This window comes from Penicillium verrucosum (genome assembly GCF_028828655.1).
Source record: "Penicillium verrucosum strain IBT 35672 chromosome Unknown utg000001l_segment0_segment0, whole genome shotgun sequence".
Taxonomy (NCBI): domain Eukaryota; kingdom Fungi; phylum Ascomycota; class Eurotiomycetes; order Eurotiales; family Aspergillaceae; genus Penicillium; species Penicillium verrucosum.
This window is the reverse complement of record NW_026643210.1, coordinates 13433427-13453162: the sequence shown is the minus strand read 5'-3', so window position 1 is coordinate 13453162 and position 19736 is coordinate 13433427. Positions and strand designations below refer to the sequence as shown.

At 48.6% G+C, this 19736-nt stretch overlaps 10 protein-coding genes across 10 annotated transcripts; 6 read left to right on the top strand and 4 right to left on the bottom strand.

Moving 5' to 3' along the window:
* Window positions 1-40: 40 nt before the first annotated feature.
* On the bottom strand, window positions 41-974 carry N7516_004946 (ESCRT-III subunit protein SNF7; the record flags this gene model as incomplete). The annotated part of the gene is made up of 4 exons (XM_057217666.1): window positions 41-120; window positions 189-397; window positions 500-704; window positions 800-974. 4 exons carry the CDS (start codon window positions 972-974, stop codon window positions 41-43), a joined length of 669 nt encoding a protein of 222 aa, XP_057079549.1.
* A 469-nt stretch (window positions 975-1443) lies between these two features.
* On the top strand, window positions 1444-1994 carry N7516_004945 (nuclear telomere cap complex subunit Ten1; the record flags this gene model as incomplete). The annotated part of the gene is made up of 2 exons (XM_057217665.1): window positions 1444-1529; window positions 1616-1994. The coding sequence occupies 2 exons, from the start codon at window positions 1444-1446 to the stop codon at window positions 1992-1994; spliced, it is 465 nt and encodes a 154-aa protein (XP_057079548.1).
* Window positions 1995-2163: 169 nt separating this feature from the next.
* N7516_004944 (MFS transporter) lies at window positions 2164-4061 on the bottom strand (the record flags this gene model as incomplete). Its single annotated transcript, XM_057217664.1, has 4 exons — window positions 2164-2890; window positions 2961-3237; window positions 3297-3673; window positions 3730-4061. 4 exons carry the CDS (start codon window positions 4059-4061, stop codon window positions 2164-2166), a joined length of 1713 nt encoding a protein of 570 aa, XP_057079547.1.
* Window positions 4062-5458: 1397 nt separating this feature from the next.
* On the top strand, window positions 5459-6971 carry N7516_004943 (putative 3-beta hydroxysteroid dehydrogenase/isomerase family protein; the record flags this gene model as incomplete). Its single annotated transcript, XM_057217663.1, has 2 exons — window positions 5459-5687; window positions 5737-6971. 2 exons carry the CDS (start codon window positions 5459-5461, stop codon window positions 6969-6971), a joined length of 1464 nt encoding a protein of 487 aa, XP_057079546.1.
* A 649-nt stretch (window positions 6972-7620) lies between these two features.
* On the bottom strand, window positions 7621-8330 carry N7516_004942 (pre-mRNA-splicing factor SPF27 family protein; the record flags this gene model as incomplete). Its single annotated transcript, XM_057217662.1, has 2 exons — window positions 7621-8234; window positions 8294-8330. 2 exons carry the CDS (start codon window positions 8328-8330, stop codon window positions 7621-7623), a joined length of 651 nt encoding a protein of 216 aa, XP_057079545.1.
* An 817-nt stretch (window positions 8331-9147) lies between these two features.
* On the top strand, window positions 9148-13485 carry N7516_004941 (uncharacterized protein; the record flags this gene model as incomplete). The annotated part of the gene is made up of 4 exons (XM_057217661.1): window positions 9148-9353; window positions 9414-11323; window positions 11852-12197; window positions 13161-13485. The coding sequence occupies 4 exons, from the start codon at window positions 9148-9150 to the stop codon at window positions 13483-13485; spliced, it is 2787 nt and encodes a 928-aa protein (XP_057079544.1).
* A 906-nt stretch (window positions 13486-14391) lies between these two features.
* N7516_004940 (uncharacterized protein) lies at window positions 14392-16151 on the top strand (the record flags this gene model as incomplete). Its single annotated transcript, XM_057217660.1, has 2 exons — window positions 14392-14604; window positions 14646-16151. The coding sequence occupies 2 exons, from the start codon at window positions 14392-14394 to the stop codon at window positions 16149-16151; spliced, it is 1719 nt and encodes a 572-aa protein (XP_057079543.1).
* Window positions 16152-16521: 370 nt separating this feature from the next.
* On the bottom strand, window positions 16522-17388 carry N7516_004939 (HNH endonuclease; the record flags this gene model as incomplete). The annotated part of the gene is made up of 2 exons (XM_057217659.1): window positions 16522-17100; window positions 17197-17388. The coding sequence occupies 2 exons, from the start codon at window positions 17386-17388 to the stop codon at window positions 16522-16524; spliced, it is 771 nt and encodes a 256-aa protein (XP_057079542.1).
* Window positions 17389-17554: 166 nt separating this feature from the next.
* On the top strand, window positions 17555-17743 carry N7516_004938 (haloacid dehalogenase, type II; the record flags this gene model as incomplete). Its single annotated transcript, XM_057217658.1, has 1 exon — window positions 17555-17743. One exon carries the CDS (start codon window positions 17555-17557, stop codon window positions 17741-17743), a length of 189 nt encoding a protein of 62 aa, XP_057079541.1.
* Window positions 17744-18705: 962 nt separating this feature from the next.
* On the top strand, window positions 18706-19606 carry N7516_004937 (EI24 domain-containing protein; the record flags this gene model as incomplete). The annotated part of the gene is made up of 3 exons (XM_057217657.1): window positions 18706-18756; window positions 18804-19381; window positions 19432-19606. The coding sequence occupies 3 exons, from the start codon at window positions 18706-18708 to the stop codon at window positions 19604-19606; spliced, it is 804 nt and encodes a 267-aa protein (XP_057079540.1).
* Window positions 19607-19736: the final 130 nt, after the last annotated feature.

The following is a 19736-nucleotide window of genomic DNA, read 5'->3' as shown; positions in this document are numbered from 1 at the left end:
ATGAGGCTGCATTGGTCGCGTGGCAAGAAGTAAGAGGCTGTCACATGGCCATTTCCGCACGCAACTTTGCCAGCTCGGCTTCCTCGTCGTCTTCTTCTTGTGCCTTGGCGGGGTGTTTGACTATAGGTAACTCAGTTAGTAAATGATATACATATGATATCTGTGTATAGGGTCCTGTTCCCGCTTACGATCTGTATTTCCAACAGCTGGTAACCGGTCCAGTTGACTGCCAACTGGTACGGTCCCGGTGTGGAGCATCTTCGCATCCATAGCTTCCTGCTCCAGACCCTCCAATTCTGCATCGAGCTCTTCCTCGTCCGGCTGTTCGCCGATAGGGAAACTGGTAATGACGCTTCCGATCTCGGCGCTGAGCGCATGCTGGTCTTGGAGCTCCTCCCTGCGAGATATTAGTATAGCTGTAACATGATATAACAAGAGTCACGACATGGCAATAGGATAGATAAGGGATAAGGGATTCCGTGAGCCGGTAACAACGTACATCGTCTTGTCGACATCCTCGAGCTTCATTCCACCATGAATCTGCTTCATAGCGGCGCCAGCCTGCTTCATGGCAGCTAAAGTCTCGTGGTTGATGTTCGCGGCTTCGATGGAGTATATCTGCTGCTCGAGTTGCATAATCTGGGCTGTTGTCTGCTCGAGGTTCTTATCGTGGACCTTTTTCCGTCGAAGGGCATTTTTGGCGGCTGTTCAACGCAATAGTAGAAGAACCAATAGTTAGCCACCGTCCGCAACTCTCAAATAGACGTGTAGCAACAATCTGCAAGATCCGCAACCATACCATTCTTATCTGTATTAACGTTCTTCCGTGCCATAGCCTCCTGTTCTGAGATCTGGGTCTCGAGATGCCTCTCGCGCTTCTGCAGCATATCCAGCTGCTCGCGCAGCTGTAGGATAGCGTTCTTGGGCGCATCCTTCCGCTTCTGAGCGGCGGCCCCGCCAAACCAAGACCACATGGTAATGTCGGTGTTTGTGTAACTGGAAACCGAAGGAAGTAAATAAGTAGGATTAGGCCTGGTGGTCAGGTAATATGTCCAAATGAAACCAGCGGCGGGAAATACGGAGTGAGGAGAGGAGAGTAGGTTGGTTGTTTTCTTTGCTGCGAGTCAGATGGAGTGATAGGCTCCAGGGAAAGTCAGTGAGCTGATAGGCGAAGTAAGAGAAGGGCGGAAAATAAGCCCCGGGTGACCAGTATGTTTGGAGCACACGACTCGCCGAGAGCGCTTCCAAGGATAATTTCTGGATGAATGCAAAGTGGAGGGGAGGCCGACTTTCCCCTCGCTGAGCCTATGACATACACGGTAAGGCCAGTCACGTGCGCCATCTAGACTGTTGTATTTGTGACCTTTTGGTCTGCGTCTTATTATTTTCTTTCAATCTTCACGCTTTTTACAATGTTAAACATCTTCTTCAACTAGCGCAGAGATGAATGGGCCGCGCCCCTCGACTCGCGTGTTCCTCTCCGATCTCTCATCTCTACGGGCGGACTCGAAGATCCGCTTTCTTGGCTGGTGCGTCAGGCCCAGAGCAGAGAAAAATAGTATAGAGTCGAGGATTTCTGATACTAACGGCAATCTATGTTCTTGCGTACATTTAGTGTGACACATTATACTATCGCCACGGGCCATTTGATACTGGAACACAACTATCCACGCAGCAAGATAGCTCCAAGCTCTGTATCTGTGGACATCAATGCCATCCTTGAGGACCTGACCGCCGAAGAACTGCGCGTGGGAGCATGGCTGAATGTCGTGGGCTATGTCAGAGAGTCGGAGCCGGTACCACCACCATCTTCACTCTCCTCAGCTCCCGATGACGCGAGTCAGTCGAGCCAGAGGCCTTCTAGGGTGCCCCCTCGTGCGGTGTATGTCGAGGCAATCATGGTCTTTCCGGCGGGAGCTATTGGGATTGGGGAATATGAGCGAATCCTTTGCAATTCTCAGCATGTTGAGCGCATGATCCAGTCCACGCACTAAGAAAACATTTGTAGTGGCTCCAATGATTGCATTGAACTTACAACCAATCAGGCATTAATGGAGCGTCTCTGTATTAGGTAATTTGCTATATAATTATTTTTCGAGCACCTCAGGTACAAGGCGAGGGGTATCAAGACGTTGATCAAAACACCAGGCGAAAATCCCTAGCCTAAATCCCTTCCGCCTTCTCCTCGTCCGGTCGATTCGCCTGCTGAAGCTGAAGCTGTCTCTTAGCCCGCTTCCCCTCCAGATTCCTCTTCTCCTCCTGCATGCGCACAATGAGGGGACTCTTTATGCGAATCTTATGTCCATACTTATAGAACACAAACGGAATCGGCACAATCACAACCTCCAACACCCCCAGCAGAGTGCCCGCCCAATTCGGCCCCAGACTGGCATACATAGAAGCGCCAGCAAGTGGCAGAACCCCGCCGAGAATACTTCGAATAACTGAGTTACCTGCCAAAGCAGAAGCAGCATACATACCGTAGCTTTGAGTCAGGTAGTTAGACGCATAGATGAAGACACCGGTGTTTCCTGCGCCGAACGGGATTCCCGCGAGCAAGGGCACAATCCAGTGGATCGAGGCTGGGGAGCAGGTCCATGCGAACCAGAGCTCGCCGACTGGGATCGTCGCTGCACAGATGCAGACGAACGAGACCATTGCTTCTGGGTATGGTTTTCCGGTCTCGGGGTCCTTGGCGTGGCTGTTGATTAGCCGCCGGATCAAGGGTTCACAGGCAATTGTGAGGACAACGCCAATCCCGATGCCTAGGAAGGCGAGCCCAGACATGCCCAGTTGCCATCCGCGGATGTCGCGGAAGACAATTGGGTAGGCTACGAAGCAGAGGTATAGGATGCCGTAGATGATTGCGATGTAGATATTCCAGAAGATGCTGAGGGGGTTAGTGGGTTGGTTCAATGTTTTGTGGGTTGCCGTGGGATGTATAAGTGTAAGAGACTTACCAGATTGGCTCGGTGACTGCCATTACAAATGGGCGACTGAGGTTCAGCTTGAGGATCTCGGGAAGGCTCGCCTTTTGGTCGTATCGACTCCACCAGCGGGACTCGCCGGTCTCCTTGCGGAGTCTAGCAGCTTTATTTTGGAGAATGGTTGGTGCGTAGGTTTCCTTGAGGATGATAGCAAAGACCAAGGCAACAGCGGAGAGAATGAGCGCGATCCAGCACATCCAACGCCAGCCAAGATATTGAGTGACGAAGCCTCCGATAACAGGACCGATGACTGTATCCTGTTAGAAATGGACTCCTTGTAGCGGAAAAGATAACAAATGAAGAACAAACCTGGTCCATTGAGTGGCCCAATACTCCAAACCGAGATCGCCAGAGCACGGTGTTCATCATCCACCAAGTCGGCCACCATACCTGGTGCGGTAGAGATCATGACACTGCCGAAGAAAGCAGCGATAAAGCGAACAATGATCAGTGCGGTGACGGACTTTGCGAGAGCGCAGGGGATGATCAGGACTGTGAACACAGTTAGACAAACTACACAGACAGGTTTCCGTCCATAGACCTCGCTCAACGGGGCCATGAACATGGACCCAATGGCAAGACCAAACAGGTAGAAGGTCAAGCCAAGGGTGACGATAGTCTGGGATTGGCCGAATTCCTCGCCCATTAATGCGATGCCTGATGTATAAGAGGTTGAATATAACACGCTTCCGAGTTTGTTAGCCAGAGAAACTACTGGAACACTTTTAAGATAGATACCTACACGATGAGAGTGTTCCATGATAGAAATAAGATGCCCATGGACTTATACTTGAAATTCCAGTTCTTGGGGTTCTCAGGGTCATCTTCGCCATCCCAGTCGACCTCATAATCGGGGTCAGCAGTGGCATTGGTTGTAATTGTCGTGACACGCTCTGACATTGACATATGCGAGGCACGAGCTGTCAATGTCTTTCCTGTCTTTCCTGTCGCACCGCAGTCGGTCTGTATGTCTACCGTAGAAGTGGAGTCGATAGAGTCTGCCTTTGGGGACATCCTCTCCGTGTTTTCGGGTTCTTCATCTTGGCCCAACACATTGGAGTATTGAGCTGCCATACCCGGGAAGCTTGGGAAGATGGCCTTTTGAAGCAGTGAACCAATGTTTATAGAAGATTATTTGAGTGTGTACGGAGTACCAGAGATCAAATGAGCGAGTTGCTCCAATATCAGGGGCTGTAGTGAAGAAAATAGGGGAAATAGAAGCTCTGTTTTCCAGTTTCGGCCCTGAAATAAGGCCGTAGTTGAGTGTGTCGTTCTCTACTTCTTCAAAGAGATACGGTAGAAATGCAGCAAATGAGACTGAAATCCCGAAGCCGAGGGGTTGAGTTTCAACCTCAAGCTCTCCAGAACACAGATTCTAACAGAAGATAGAAATCAGAGACATTTATCATTTTAAAACACTTGAAACTCGGAATTTTTCTCAAATGTGGGGCCGAGAGACAGTGATAAGCATATTCGACGAGAACGAGTTGGGCTTGCACGGCTTGCAGGACTTGCGCTATGCCGAGAATATGATATATAACTCGGAAGGATAGTTTACTTTTCCTAGGGACCAGATTTCCTTGATATCTCCTCTCTATACCCTACTAATCCTTGGCATGGGATTTCCCCATGGGCAAAAAGGTCTATGTTGTATTCATGGCGTGATATCTCCATACAACAAGACAGAAATTGGGTGTTTCAACCTAAATTGTCTCCACACGGGCTGTTAGGCGGTGCAAATGTGGATTTTAGTCTGGGCTGTACGTACGTAGCCTGGGCTCTAGTGTGCCGGTTTGCCGAATACTTTGCCGTGAGAATGGGAATATTATAACTAACTACTGTTGTTGTATGTTGTAGTTATAAAGTGTACTACTAAGTAGATATCAGACGTCCATATCAAAGACTCAAAGGCTCTGGAACAGGGAAAAAGCCTGGACAAAAAATAAAAAAAATAAGAAAAATAAGAAAAATAAGAAAAATAAGAAACTTGATCCGAACTAGTTAATCTATCTACTCCGTACTTTGTACTTTGTACTTCTATTTAACATTGCGGAAGGGTTCCAATGCCGAGTTGTAAAGTACAGGATGATTGTAGATATATGAGAAAACCTACCTACAACATAACTAGGTACTTTTAATTGCAGATGGTTTACTATTTCCAAAGATTAGCGACAAACAAACGGAACCCCTGGGTTTGACAATTCACCGCACTTTGCTCCAAATGAGGCCCTCTCACTGGCTTGTAACATACTCAATCTAAGCGACCTGCCGAAATGGATTGGATTAGATCGCAATGTTTCTGTATCCCATCTAAGACAGGTTGCTTTCAATTTACACCTTCAAACAGCCCTTATGGCAAATGGCAAACTTTTTGTACTCCCTTGTAACCCTTCTTTAAAACCCGCAGTGAGACTGCAACCTTGCGGGGAAAAAAAAAAAAAAAGTCTTCTTTCTGTAACTACCCAACTATCATGACGTCGATTATAGCAACCGGTCTAGCTGGACTGGGTGCTTTCTATATGTGGCGTGTTAATTCTGCTATGAAAGCAGTTCCCAAAGAAGCGCAGAAACTATCACCTCATCGTTGGACAGTCGAGGAAATCAAAGCAGCTTATAAAAAGAGCCTGGAAACTCCCATCGATGTGACCAAGAGCCTGCCACCAAAACAATCCCGGCGATATGTGATCGTAGGCGGAACTGGTACGTATAGATACGACTCGCTTCGCATATCAATCCACTGACTCTACAGGTCTAGTTGGCGCTTGGATAGTCTCGCACCTCCTCGCACGGGGCGAAGACCCCAAGGCCATTCGCATTCTAGACTTAATCTCCCCGGAAGAGGACATCCTCAACAAAGGCGTGGGCTGGATCAAAACCGACATCACCGACGAGCTCGCAGTGACAACAGCATTCGAAGAGCCATGGGCTGCCAAAGTCACCAATGTCGCCCTAACAGTCTACCACACCGCAGCCATAATCCGACCCCAGGACCGACTCAAGAGCTTCCTACCACTCAGCAGCAAAGTCAACGTCGACGGCACACGGAATGTCCTGAACGCCGCCAAAGCCGCCGGCGCGACAGCCTTCATCTGGACATCATCGGGCTCCATGGCCCTACACCAGCCAACTTTCTGGATCGCGCCATGGGCAACCCAGCCGAAGCGCGTAGTCCAAGTAATCAGCGACAGCACCAAACTGCCCGAATCACACTACGAATTCTTCGGGAACTACGCCGTGACCAAATTCGAAGCAGAGCAGCTCGTCCGTGCAGCAGATGACCCAGCAACTAACTTCCGCACCGGCTGCATCCGCCCGACAAACGGCGTATACGGTACAGGCGGTCAAGCCAACAATGTCATCACGGGTTTTTACCTCCGCAACGGAGGCAGTCCGACCTGGGCTCGTCCGATCCTGCAGAGTTTCGTGCATGCTGAAAACGTCTCGATCGCACACCTCTTGTACGAACAGCGTTTGATCCAGCAGAGTGAGCCTGGTTCGAAACTCCCTAACACAGGTGGACAGGCGTTCGTAGTTAGCGACCCCAACCCGGCGATTGCATTTGACGATTTGTACACACTGCTCATGACATTGTCCAAAACGCCGCTTTCGTTTCCGGATGTGCAACCTTTGCCGTTGTTGGTGATGGCTTATTTTGTTGAGATCTACGCTTTATTGCAGTACAAATATCTCTCTTGGTTTCTGCCGAGGTTGTCGGGGGATATTGGGAAGCTTCAGCCGTCACTGTTTTCCATTATCAATATTCATGTGTTTGCTGATGATTCGCGCGCGAAGCTGGCGCCTGAGATGGGTGGGTTAGGCTATAACCCCCCTCTGACCACTCTGGACGGTCTGTGTCGGCGGCTCGTGGATTGGAATACGAAGGCTGAGAGCGAGGGAGTTGAAGTCATGGGGAAGAAGATGCGGTTGGGACCTGTGGAGGTTTCGGAAGACGGCGTTGATGTGGTTCCGCCGAGGGTGTTGTAAGGATTCTTCGAGTTTGATCGATCTACTCGACCTGTGTAGAAGAGCAGTCCCCGGCTATTTTTTTATGAGCATTATCTGGAGTGCAATTCAATCTATACTTGATCTTAAGAGTTTAGTTCTAAATTGGAACACGGTGTGGCATGAAATAGAATCATATTTGGAGAGAAGGGCTCTGATAGGATCTTCTGTAACTTCCAAAGTTGAAATAGCCGGAGCCGACCAGCAGTACCGGCCATATCACGGTCTCCTTCCTCAATCTTCATTTGGACGCAAAGACTTTTTTTTGTTGGAGCTTGGTATGAGGATTGATAAACCCCCATAGGAAGGCGTAACTCGAGGCCGATAATTGTGGGCACTGGCACTCTGCCAAAACACACCAAGAGCCCAGTGTTGATAAACTGGGTGGGCGAGCATAAGTCCTCGGTGAAAAAGCAAGAGCGACACACAGGTCACTTCCCAAAGTGTTTATGGACGAAGGAACAAAGGCATGGTAACTCCCAAGTCGCACACATGACACTCCACTAGGCAAGTGTTCCACCAAGCAGACTGTGCGACCAAGAACGTGAATCCCTCGGCCAGCAGAAGGTCACTAGAATGACAAGCTTTCATTTTCAGAAAGATAGTACACAAACAAGACGAAATTTATCCCTTAGCGAGCCTGCTGCTGGGCTGCTTGACGCATATGGTCAAGACGCTGTATGCGCAAATTCTCGGATGCCACCTCAACATCGAGAATCGCGCCAAGACGATTCTTCCAGGTCTCCTCCAGATTGACTAGCTCACCCTGGCTCGCCTCCTGTGCAATTTTCCTCTGCTTGTTCACCTCCTCAGAAGCCTCTTTCGTCTCTGCCAACTCCTTCTCAAGAGAACCGAGTATCTCCTCAAGCTGTGAATTGCCAATCAACCAAGCGTTCTTGCCGTGCTCTTCCAGCAGAGCCAGGTTCTCGTGGCGCTTTGATAGGTGCGAGCTTGACGAGTATGCCCTCTGCAAAGTCTGGCGCCATGCGTCTAGGTCGGGCGTTTCGGTGTCTGATGCGCGAGTCGGGGCCTCTGGTGCTTCGTAGCGGGATAGATCGATTCCGCCTGTGAGAGGTGCTCCTTGGGCTTTGCGCGCAAGTTCTTGTTGCATAAATTGAGAAAATCTGGGTTCGGGCGCTTCCGGGATCCAGGGGTGCATTGTGGAGGCGTGCTCAGGGGATAGCTCTGCGTTAATGAGCTGCTGCGCTCGCGCTTGCGCTGATGCAGTGGGCGCCGAGTCGATATCTTTGAAGGTTAGCGATTGGGTTCTAAATGCACGTATCTTGTCCACCTTATGTACATACATGGCAGCGAGTCATGAGATTCGTTGATTAACGGCATTTTGGAGTGATGTTCTTGTATGGATGTCAAGGTGAAGACCAGTAGATTAATCTGAGAACCATTGCTTTGTGAAGGCGGTGAGTGAAGCGGCGAGATCAGCGCAGGCCATCATTTAGCACGTGACCTCTACTTTTATATGCACCGAGGCGGAAACATACGAGATGAATAGTGTAGCTAACAATTTTAATGGTAATTAATTTATCTAATATAAATGTCCTCACAGCCAAATTAAAGTCATGCGATGTGTTTTGTATGTTGTATGTTTCTGCAGCAAAAAACCAGCATTTGGGAGTCCGGGGAAATGCTTGGGCGAATGGCATTGCTCTCTAGCATGCTTTCCTGACTGCAGCGATGATCCTATCCAGTTTGGATTGTTTTTACGCGATATGCCTGAGGCCTAACGCAAGTTCCTAACTCGCCGACTGGCTAAAAATTGAGGCATTCCAGTCTTCACATGTGCAGTGGGCATACGGGCACATCTCATCCCCCATGCGGGGAGTGCAGCGAAAGTCTATTCCCTTTCGGTGTGCGGACTTCAATGGATGACGGTCCTAATCCCTACATCGCTTGGATGAATGTCACCTACCGAGCACTTCATGTACAATAATGTTCGGCTGCTTTCCCAAGCTTGGGTAATGATCTTCTGCACTTACAAACAGCTCGTTGGTCTTCCCAGTGTATCACTAGTACACTTGTATAAGAATCCATACCTCCCTTGGGATTTCAACTTTCCAAGGGTTACCGTTACTCAGCGCGTCTCTTCTGCAGATGCCATAAATATATATTACTTGGGATATATCGGCAAATCCTCCCAATAATGGCTAACTTTCGCATAGGCGTTACCTTTGCTGGGGTGACTCTTGCAGTCCTGGTGTTTTTGCAGCTGATTGCGGTATTCAAGTTCGATAGCCAGTCACCTTTGCCTAGCTTTCGTTCAAACTTCAACCAGTGGAAAAGCAGAGCAAGCGTGGCGGCAGCTGACGATATCTTTTTGGTTGGAGCGGGCAAGGCAGACGTAACTGGGTACGTTTATGCTTTAATTTCGACATATAAATGTACTAAATTGGCTAATATGATCATCAGGCCCGTTGTGGAGCTTACTCTCGCTGGTTATGCCAGATTGGACCAACTAGGCACAGGTCTAAGGCAGAGACTGTATTCTCGCGCCTTCATCTTCGCAGACCCAGACAAGCCCGATGACACTTTTATGTACCTAGTTCTCGACACGCTTACCGGTGACACGGCCGTGCGACATGGTATCTTAGAGGGTCTCACTGCGCTCGGTGGGAAGTATGCACGGTACGGCGAACACAACGTCGCAATGACGGGAACACATTCGCACTCCGGGCCTGGAGCGTGGATGAACTACTTGCTGCCTCAGATCCCGGCATTGGGATTCAACAAACAAAGCTATCAAGCTATTGTCGACGGCGCTATTTTATCAATTGTCCGTGCCCATGAGAACTTGGCGCCAGGTCGGCTCTCTTTTGGATCCATCGACTTACACGACACCAATATCAATCGAAGTCCTTTTTCATATGAGCACAATCCCGAGGAAGAACGGGCACGGTATTCTACAAATGTTGAAAAATCACTCTCGCTCATTCGATTTGATCGCGAATCCGACAACAAAACAGCGGCTATCCTAACATGGTTCCCTGTTCATGGCACATCTATGTATAACAACAACACCTTGGTCAGTGGCGATAACAAAGGTGTCGCAGCTTACCTCTTCGAGCGCAGTGTCGACGGCGATGCAAGGTTCACTGACGATGTCGTAATTGGATTCTCCCAAGCGAGTGTCGGGGACACATCCCCTAACATCCTGGGGGCTTGGTGCGAAGACGGCTCTGGGGAGATGTGTCGATATGAAGATAGCACTTGCGGTGGCAGAAACGAGGACTGCCATGGTCGAGGGCCTTTCTTCCGTGAGAACGACAACGGAGCGAAGAGCTGCTTCGAAATTGGGCGCCGCCAGTACTCAGCAGCAAAGAAGCTATACGAAGAGATGGATAAAACCCCTATCAAAATTACTGGAAGTTCTGCGGTGAAGTCTTTCCACGTATATCAAGACATGGATGGCTACACTTTCCCCTCCCCGTTCAACTCCAGTACGTTGACGACTTGTCCTGCGGCTCTGGGGTACTCCTTTGCCGCCGGAACTACAGACGGACCCGGTGCCTTTGACTTCACCCAAAATGCCACTGGTCCAGCTGAACGCAACCCCCTGTGGCAAGTTGCGCGTGCAGTTATCCACCAGCCCAGCCAAACGCAGAAACAGTGCCAAAGCCCCAAGGAAGTGCTATTGGATATTGGCACTCTCACTGAACCTTATCCATGGGCCGCGGATATTGTTGACATCCAGGTCTTGCGAGTGGGTCAGCTGTTCCTTGTTATCTCCACCAGCGAAGCTACTACGATGTCTGGGCGACGCTGGAAGGAAGCTATTGCGAAAGGAGCAAAGGACTACCTTTCTGTTTCCGACCCTATAGTGGTACTAGGAGCCCCATCAAACAGTTACGCCCACTACGTGGCAACAGAAGAAGAGTACGGCCCTCAGCGCTACGAGGGCGCGTCCACACTCTACGGCGCCAACACACTAGCAGCCTATGTCAATCTGACCCTCACTTACCTGCCGTATTTGGGAAACTCTTCGCAAATTGCCAAACTTCCAGTCATCCAATCTGGCCCCACTCCACCAATCAACACCAACCATTCATTGAGTTTCATTACGGGTGTTATGTATGACGGAGCGCCCATTGGCAAGGACTTTGGAAATGTGACTTCAAACCCGGAGGGTGGGCCCTATGGCCCCGGAGATATTGTCAAGACGACCTTTGTGGGCGCCAATCCCCGCAATAATCTGCACCTCGAATCGACCTACGCTGCGGTTGAAAGAAAAAGCGATTATGGTGCATGGGAGGTCGTGCGCAATGACCGCGACTGGAATTTGGTCTTCATGTGGGAACGGACCAATGAGATTCTTGGCCACAGTGAGGTGACAATTCAATGGGAAATTGAGGATGAGTATTATAGTGTCGACACATCATCCCCCTGCAGGCTGGGACCTATCGGATGCATTATTATGGAGACTCAAAGAATTTCTCTGGTCAAGTCTCGCCATTCGAGGGCATTAGCGGGACTTTCGAGGTGAAGACTTCATAGTCTGACTCATTTATAATATAGTAGTGTGTCGAGTGATGACTAGTTGAATGAAAGGTGTCATACAATCCCATGATCCCTAGTAGTTTCCAAATAGGCTTAGTGCTAACCCCGTAGCTAACTACCTAACTACCCGCTGCGTATAGTTACCTACCCCACTCACTTTCAACTCTGATTCCTCTGTTTGTTCGCCGTCTTGCTTGTTGATTTTTTTCTTTTGCTGTTTGACCTACTCTTCTATCTGGCAATTCAATTTCATCTCAATTTCATCTCAATTTCATCTCAATTTCATCTCAGTTTCATCTCAGTTTGACCTCTCTTCACTTTGAGATACATATTTCGATATCCTGATTACACAGTCAAAGACCGTGTATCTCTGGCGTATCTGGGATACTGGGACTCATTTGTGGAAGAGATAATGACCTTGTTCCGGTCGACGCCTCTAGATCATGACGTCCCTATCCACAATGAATCAGAAGTCTACGTCGTGGGCAGTGAACTCGGTCTTACCGGAAGAATCATCCAAAATCTCTGCAACCCTGTCATGCAGGCATTGATACCACTACCGCAAATGTCCTCGGTACGCTTCGGCGATATTCAATCCGTCATCACCGCCAGCCGTGTTATCCCAGACGTTATCTTCGGTCTCATGAGTCCCGATGCTCCTTCTTCTGACAGCATTTACATGGTTGGCGAATACAAGACGTTCTGGACTGTGACCCCTCAAGAAATGACAATCAATTGCCCTGAACCCGATCATCAGTTAGAAGCGCTCATTGGTATTTATACCTACAATAACTCATGCTGTGTCATGTCATGCACTATATATATCGGAGCCTGGTCTATCTGAGCGTAATGCTCAGATATAGTGGTCTTTTGGCCTAGTTTGTAACTCGCCAGTCCAGGGGCAGGTTGTAATATACTGTCGTTTAAACTCCGCTGACGTTATTCTCCCTTCTAGGACAACTTTCAATACAGATGCGATTGTCCCACGTTGGATACGCCTTTTTTACCACATACACCTCCACTCTTTTCGTGAAGCGAGTGAACGACTTTTCTTTTCGCCTTTCCAGGCCTTTCCCCCACAATTCTCAGAACCCATCAGTTCGTGAACTATTCTTTAGATTCTCTCTCATGGCCTTATCTGATCCGAACTACATATGATGAGACTCACCCTAACATTGCAGCAATGGTAAGTGCATACTTAAGTGGCCTTGGGACGTAGTTATAGACAGTTGTTGACATCTACAAAAGTTGAGAGGTGCTCCCTCTGCCCGAACATCGGAAAGGATACAAGCCTATTACGCCCAAGAATTACCATCTGCAGACACACAACAGACCATCACATCCAGGAGTGTGGCTATTGAATGCGGCACCCAAACTGTCATAGTTGCCAACTGCACCGAACAGATGTCAAACCCCAGTATCCAAGAAAAGGCAGTCTGGTTGGCACAAACCAATGGCGTTCCAAGAGTTTTGAAATGCTGGACACCCCACTTGGAAAGAATGTGAGTTATGCTATATTCTATTGTCAAGTTTCTTGTACTGATTATGTCGATATAGGTTCGACACTGAAGCTGCTGTGTATGATCGCCTCCACAAGAACCATCCGGCCGGCCATCATCTTTTTCCCAAGTGCATCGCAAGGGGGAATATCTTGTGCTCAAGTTTGTTTCCAGCAGGTTATGCGATTATCCTGGAACGTCGTGAGGGAGAACTACTTTCTGATATATGGCATAGCCTGAACGCAGACGAGCGGGTTTATGTTGAAGGTGAATGCTTGAAGGCAATCCACGCACTTCGGTCAATCTCCATTCGTCTGGATGACGCAGGGATGCACAATGTTCTGTATGCAAGAGAAAGTCGGACTGTGACGCTTCTTGATTTTGAGGTCGCTGTGGAGCTTCTGCCCAATTCATACATTTCCACGAATTACGAGATGAAGCGAATCTTCAGATCAGCCTCGACCCTGGAAGGAGAACAAGGCGGTTAAGTCCGACTTTGGCATGTTCTCGTTCTTTTTTTTTTTTTTTTACTGTATTATTAAAATTTGTGAGTGACCTGACTCCTGTATCTATTAGCATATGTCTTCCCGCCCTTCACTCGATGGCAAAAGACATTTGAGTCACCTAATAGCGATGAATATATATTGATACCCAACATGCTTTCTATATCCTGCACATTTACTGTCAATATACCTAGTTCACTCGTAATACATATCGGACAAGAACCATAAAAAAATACAGTCAACACGAAACTCTCATAATAACAAAAGTGGTCCTGCGCCTGCAGCCAGCCAATCACCACGCGCCATCGACCAGGGCAGGGCGCCTACTGCAACGTCTACTGCAATGTCTCTTTGTCGCGCGATCTATTTCTAGCATAAATTCCGTCCCACAAAGAACCCCTTGCAATGGCGGTTTTCCCTGGGACTAATAGTACTAGATTATTTTGGATTTATTCATGGAAAAGCCAAGGTTGGAACAATGGGCGGCTGACAGGAAGCCCTAAGCCCAACCCGGCCCCTGATGAAACCCCAAAATGCAGATATACCAGCCAGCATCCTCGATGGCGACAGACTTGAAAGAAAAATCTCCTTCCTGTTAAAGTCTCAGGTTGCTTCATCTTACTCCATTCTTTTGTTTCCCTTCGTTTCCGTGGTCCCTAGTGATCCAGCCATTCTTTCATTTGCAAGCCATCAAGACGCCTCCTAGGCCTTGTATGCGTTCCCATTAATTTCCTATTATTCTCTTTTGCCATGCTTTCTTACACAGGTGATTGGGTCTATCTTATTCAGGTGGTCTAGTATATCTTTGACTGAGCACCCAATTTTCTTTACTGTCCCACTTTATCGAAGTCGTGTCCCGGTCATTTCCAATCCTCTCGTTTCTAAATCAGGATGCTTCGCTTTCAGTTCTTTTTGTTTCTTCTTCTGCCATGGATAGCCTCGGCTGGTCCGATCTCTCGCTGGCTATCCCGGTCATTGGAGGCACCTGATCCGACTTCTTTCCCCCTGTTGCCTGATCTCGAACGACGTGAAGCTGGGGGTATCACGGAAATCACGCCTTTGGCGGCACCTACCCACCAACCGTTCACGGACGAAGAGCCAATAGTACCTTACCCTTATCTAAACAAATTAAACCAACCTCTAAGCTAACCATCACTCAAAAGCCAACCACAACTCATGAGATCACCAGTCAGGAGTCAACTACAAGCCATGTACCGACTACAAGCCATGTGCCGGCTACCACTCAACAGCCAACTACAAGTCAAGTGCCAACCATTACCTCTCATACGTCCACTATGACTCGGCAATTCATATCCTCGTCCACAACCCCAGGAATACTGCGTTCAACGTCCATAACTAGTTCATTATCTACCTATATTCCAGGCTCAACGTCTTCCCTTGATTCCTTGGTGATACCGAGCTTAGCTCAATCTTCATCGGCTGAACTTCTGGGTGGAGTAAGCAGCCTCAAGGCTACTACAACCACACCACCAATCTCGACTTCTACGACCATACAGCCAGCGACTGTTCCTACAGTGCCCACAAGTAGCAGCCTGGCTATTGGAGCTATTGTACCTCAAGGAGCAAGCAGCATCAATCCTTCCACGTCCACACCAGTGATCCTAACATCCAATGCCATCCAGTCAGCAAAAGGTACACAGACAAAATCTACATCACTACAGCCTCCCACGTCGGGATCCAAGCCAGTGTTGACCGTAACCGAGCCTGTGATCGTATATGTGACCAAAGGAGCACCAAGTCCTTTCTCAACAAGCGTCATCCATCACACACCCAGTGTCAACAACTCACCGGTGTCGTCAGCAAAACCAACGGTACAACCGCCTGCTGAACCGACAACTACATCTTTGAATTTTGTGACTATACATTCCACCGCAACGTCGGTCGTTCGTGTGACTATTTACCCAACATTGCCATCACCTGTTTCTTCATCTTCGGTCTTGCCGTCCTCAACTGGGAGCGCCCCGAGTGTGAATGCAGCGCCTATGGAGATTGGTTATGCCAGTGCAACGTCAGTTGTTCCTATGGCCGTCAACTCGACAACACCATCGCTTCCTTCTTCGTCTTTGTTGTCATCCTCAAGTGCGATTGCTTCTATGGTGACAGTCCGTGTCACTTCCACAAGTGTTGTTCCAGTAACCGTTTATTCGACAACATCGTCATATGCTCCGTTGTTGCCATCCTCAAGTGAGACTGCTCCACTTGAGACTGCCCCTGTTGTGACAGCCCGCGTCACTTCCACAAGTGTTTTCCCAGTGACTGTTTACTCGAGTATATCCGCTCCATTGATGCCATCCTTGAGTGAGACTGCTTCACTTGAGACTGCTCCTATTGTGACAGCCCACGTTACATCCACAAGTGTTGTTCCTGTAACCGTTTATTCGACCACATCGGAACCTTCTATTGTGTCTTCGTCATTGCCTTCCTTAACTGAGACTGCTCCTGTTGTGATAGCCCACGTCACTTCCACTTCCACATCTGCTACCTCAACCTCCAAACCAAACCAAGGGATACTTACTGTGAACCCGGTTACGCCGTCTGGCTTTATCACGATCACTGAGACCCAGATTAAGACAAAAACGGTGACAGATCGCATTACTGAGACTGTTACTGCCACTGTTACTCGGGATTAATTTTGAATTTGGGAGGAAGTTAGGTGTTTTATATTTTTAATTTTGGAGGCTTTGTTTCGTGTGGTTTTTTTTTCTTTCATATTTCACAGACTATTTCCTCTGTTTTTCTAACTATCTATGTCGAACTATTCTTTACTTGTAACTACAAGTTAATACGAAGCTATATTCAGACTGAGCCACAAAATAGTAACATGTTTGGGCCCTCGCTGGTCCCTTCGTGATGTACATCCATGTGTGCGTACCTACATACCTTCAAGCTGACCCAAATAGACCATAGGCAGTGTGGTATTGTTTTCATGATGTATCCCCTCGAGTCTCAGATAAACCCTTGCAATCAAATACTATAACCATAAATAGACCTCAACTACCTCTACCTTGCCTTCCACCTAACTCTCCCAACCCACATAGCCCAATCCCGCACATCCTCCCTCTCACAAATTCTCTCAACAGTAAACCACTCCCTAGCGAGCTCCTCATTACTCGCCATGCGATGCACAAAACTGTGACAAGCACGACAAAGCCACGCCACGCTATTTAACATCCACTCATCATGCCAGCCCTTTTTAACAACTTTCGCATGCACCCCACGCGGAATCAAATGATGATACGAGAGCGGGATCCAGTCGCGCTCGCAGATCTCACACGCGTCCGCGCGCGTGCTTGCCCACGCCGGCGGGCCGGTCGTCACGCTCGATGTGTACTCTGAAAGCACAGGCGCGAGGAAGTCCAGCAGGTCTGATGCGTCGGGAATTATGCCGTAGACTAGTAGCGATTCGGTTACGCTAACTGGGATTGGGGAGAATAAGGTTTCGAGGGTGGCGCGTGAGAGGGGAGTGTCGGTGTCTGGGGGGATGTAGAGGGTTGATAGGGTTGGGTCATGTTGGATGGCCGCATAGCTTAGGGTTTTGAGGGGGTCTGGGAATATAGTAAAGGTTTCTGAGGCTAGGAACTGGGGTTGTTAGCTTTTGGGTCTTGTTAGTTGTCAGCTGTGTGAGGACTGGGTTGCTTTGCTTTGTGTTGGGTTTGACTGGCTGGGTGTATGTACATCAACAAATTCGGCGAGCTCTTCTGGGTCTGCTCTCCTGGTTGGGACTGTTGTCGCGGTTGTTACGTCTTTGCGCTCGGTGCGCTTGCCCTTTGGCTTCCGTCGTGTTGGTTTTGGTTTTTCCTCAGAGCGGGCCACAATGGCATTAGACAGACATTCGCGGAATACAGCATAGTTCTCGCTGGAAGTCATTGAGACTTAATTAGGAGAAAAGCCTTGACCTTACAGCTCTGGAGAGCGCGTTGGGCAAGTTTGTTTTGCCCCACGGAAGATTGACATCATTTTCCAGCCAGATTCTTCGACATTCTTCAAAGGTTTCAAAATTGGTTGTTTTTGGCATTGAGACTTATGAAACATCATGACAGCCAAAACAGTTGTCGCCTTTGATCTATATGATACTTTACTCTCAACTGAATCGATCGCCGAACACCTAGAGAAACATTATGACAATGCCAAGGCGCAGTCGATCTCCGCGCTCTGGAGGCGGTATCAGCTAGAGTACACATGGAGATTGAACAGCATGGGCAAGCAACGCTTCCAAACTTGACAGTCAAATTATTGACGATTAAAAAGGCCGCAATGAAGCTTATTGCACGCACTAGCCGACAACAATGAGCAGATGAGCGACGACAACATCCAACACTTGATGCAAGCTTACGACAGTCTTTCTACGTTTTCTGAAGCTTTGGCCCATATAGCTGCTGACCTAGCCATCCAAGCCGTGATATTCTCCAGCGGAGCGACAACTATGGTATCAAAGTCGGTGTTGCGGCCCAAGGACCTTTCGCCGCACGCGAGCTTCTTCCCAGGTATCGTCACCGTCGTGGACCGTCACCATAGACCAAGCCCAGCAATATAAAACATCGAGGGCAAGCTACGAGCACCTAGCGAAGCAGACAAGCCAAGACCCATCGCAGATGAGCAAACTTCTGCTGATTAGCGGCAACCCCTTCAACATTGTCGGGGCGTGTGCTACAGGCATGCAAGCTATATGGGTTGATCGCGTTGGTGCGGGATGGAAGGATGCCGTGGCACCAGATCTACAGCCAACGGGCATTGTACAGTCACAGTCTGGAGCAAAACGAAATTCACTTCCATTGGCTTTAAGCCAAGGTTTCCAACATTGAATTTTGAGTAAAGGTTCCAAGCACCACAAAAAAGAGGCTTGAAAAGGAGGAATAGGAATGTACAGCCGAATATATTTCCAAACGCTCCACACTTTAGTAGAAGAGTTTGGGGTAAGCCAGCAGATTTGGTCTTTCCTCCCATTTCCCCTCCAGAACAGTGATTGTAACAAAAGTTCAGAGTGAATAGGGAGGAATTCAGTTTATGTGAAGAAGAAAAGGAAAAGGGCGCTCGGCGAAAAATTTCTCGGTGAAATAGTACTGGCTTAGTCATCCCGGATGATATCCATGGATCACGTGTGAGCTTATCGATAATGTGCTGCCTGCTTTCGAACTCGTTCATTGCCGTTGGCATGGATTCTTTGAAACTGTGAACCAACAAGTCATGTCGCAACTCCTGGATCCCAGTCGGGCTGCTTGGTTGTATCCTATTCGAGTATGTTATTTTGAGAGTTTCCAAAGCTTCATGGCTAACCTAAACAGGGAATCTACTATTTTGCGTCGAATCGGTTCCTATGGCCTCTCTTCAAGGCTCGCCTTCTCCCCATCGTCCTCCTCTCATCCTTCATATACTTCATTCTCTTCTTCTTTACCTACCTGCCCCAGGTTGCCTTCCTTGCCATCTTCCAGGGCAACTCAGCATGGGTCAGTGGCGCATTCCTGGTGCTTGGTGAAGGAGCTGCGATTGTTGCCGCGCTCTTCGAGGCATTCTTTGTCGATGAGACTCTAGTGGATATCTTCGATGCAGTGTTAGTGAATGAGGGCCAGGAGGAGCTTGTTACCACTTCGCGGGTTATTTATCCCGAGCCCGGCAACCCGGCTAAGCGTCTAGGCACGCCGACCACCAGTGCCGTGTATTCTCCGTTTTCGTTGCGGCAGATCGCCGAGTTTATCATTCTTCTTCCACTTATCTTTATTCCGGTGGCCGGTACTCCTATGTTCCTACTGTTGACTGGCTATCGTGCCGGTCCCTTCCATCACTGGCGTTACTTTCACCTGCTGGATATGTCCAAGCAGCAGAGAAAGGAAAGTATTAGCCGTCGTCAGCTGCAGTACACTACGTAAGTCACGTTCCTTTTTTTCTGTCTATATGAAATCTCACACACTCTAGGTTTGGGACGGTGGCTCTGATCCTTCAACTTATTCCTCCTTTCTCTATGCTATTTTTGATGACCACGGCTGCTGGGTCGGCACTTTGGGTGACGGATCTCGAACGCAAGCGACGAGCTGTCAACCAGCAATCCAGTCGACTAGGTGAGCAATATCGTGATGATATTATGCCATAACCTGTGAACAATATCGGGCGACTTGGAGGTTATTGCAAAATGCATATAATTTTCCATTTCTGATTCCTGGTTCACCCTTGTTCTGTGTCACTAGAAAGGAGCTGAGCACAGTCCAATGATTCTTGATCAA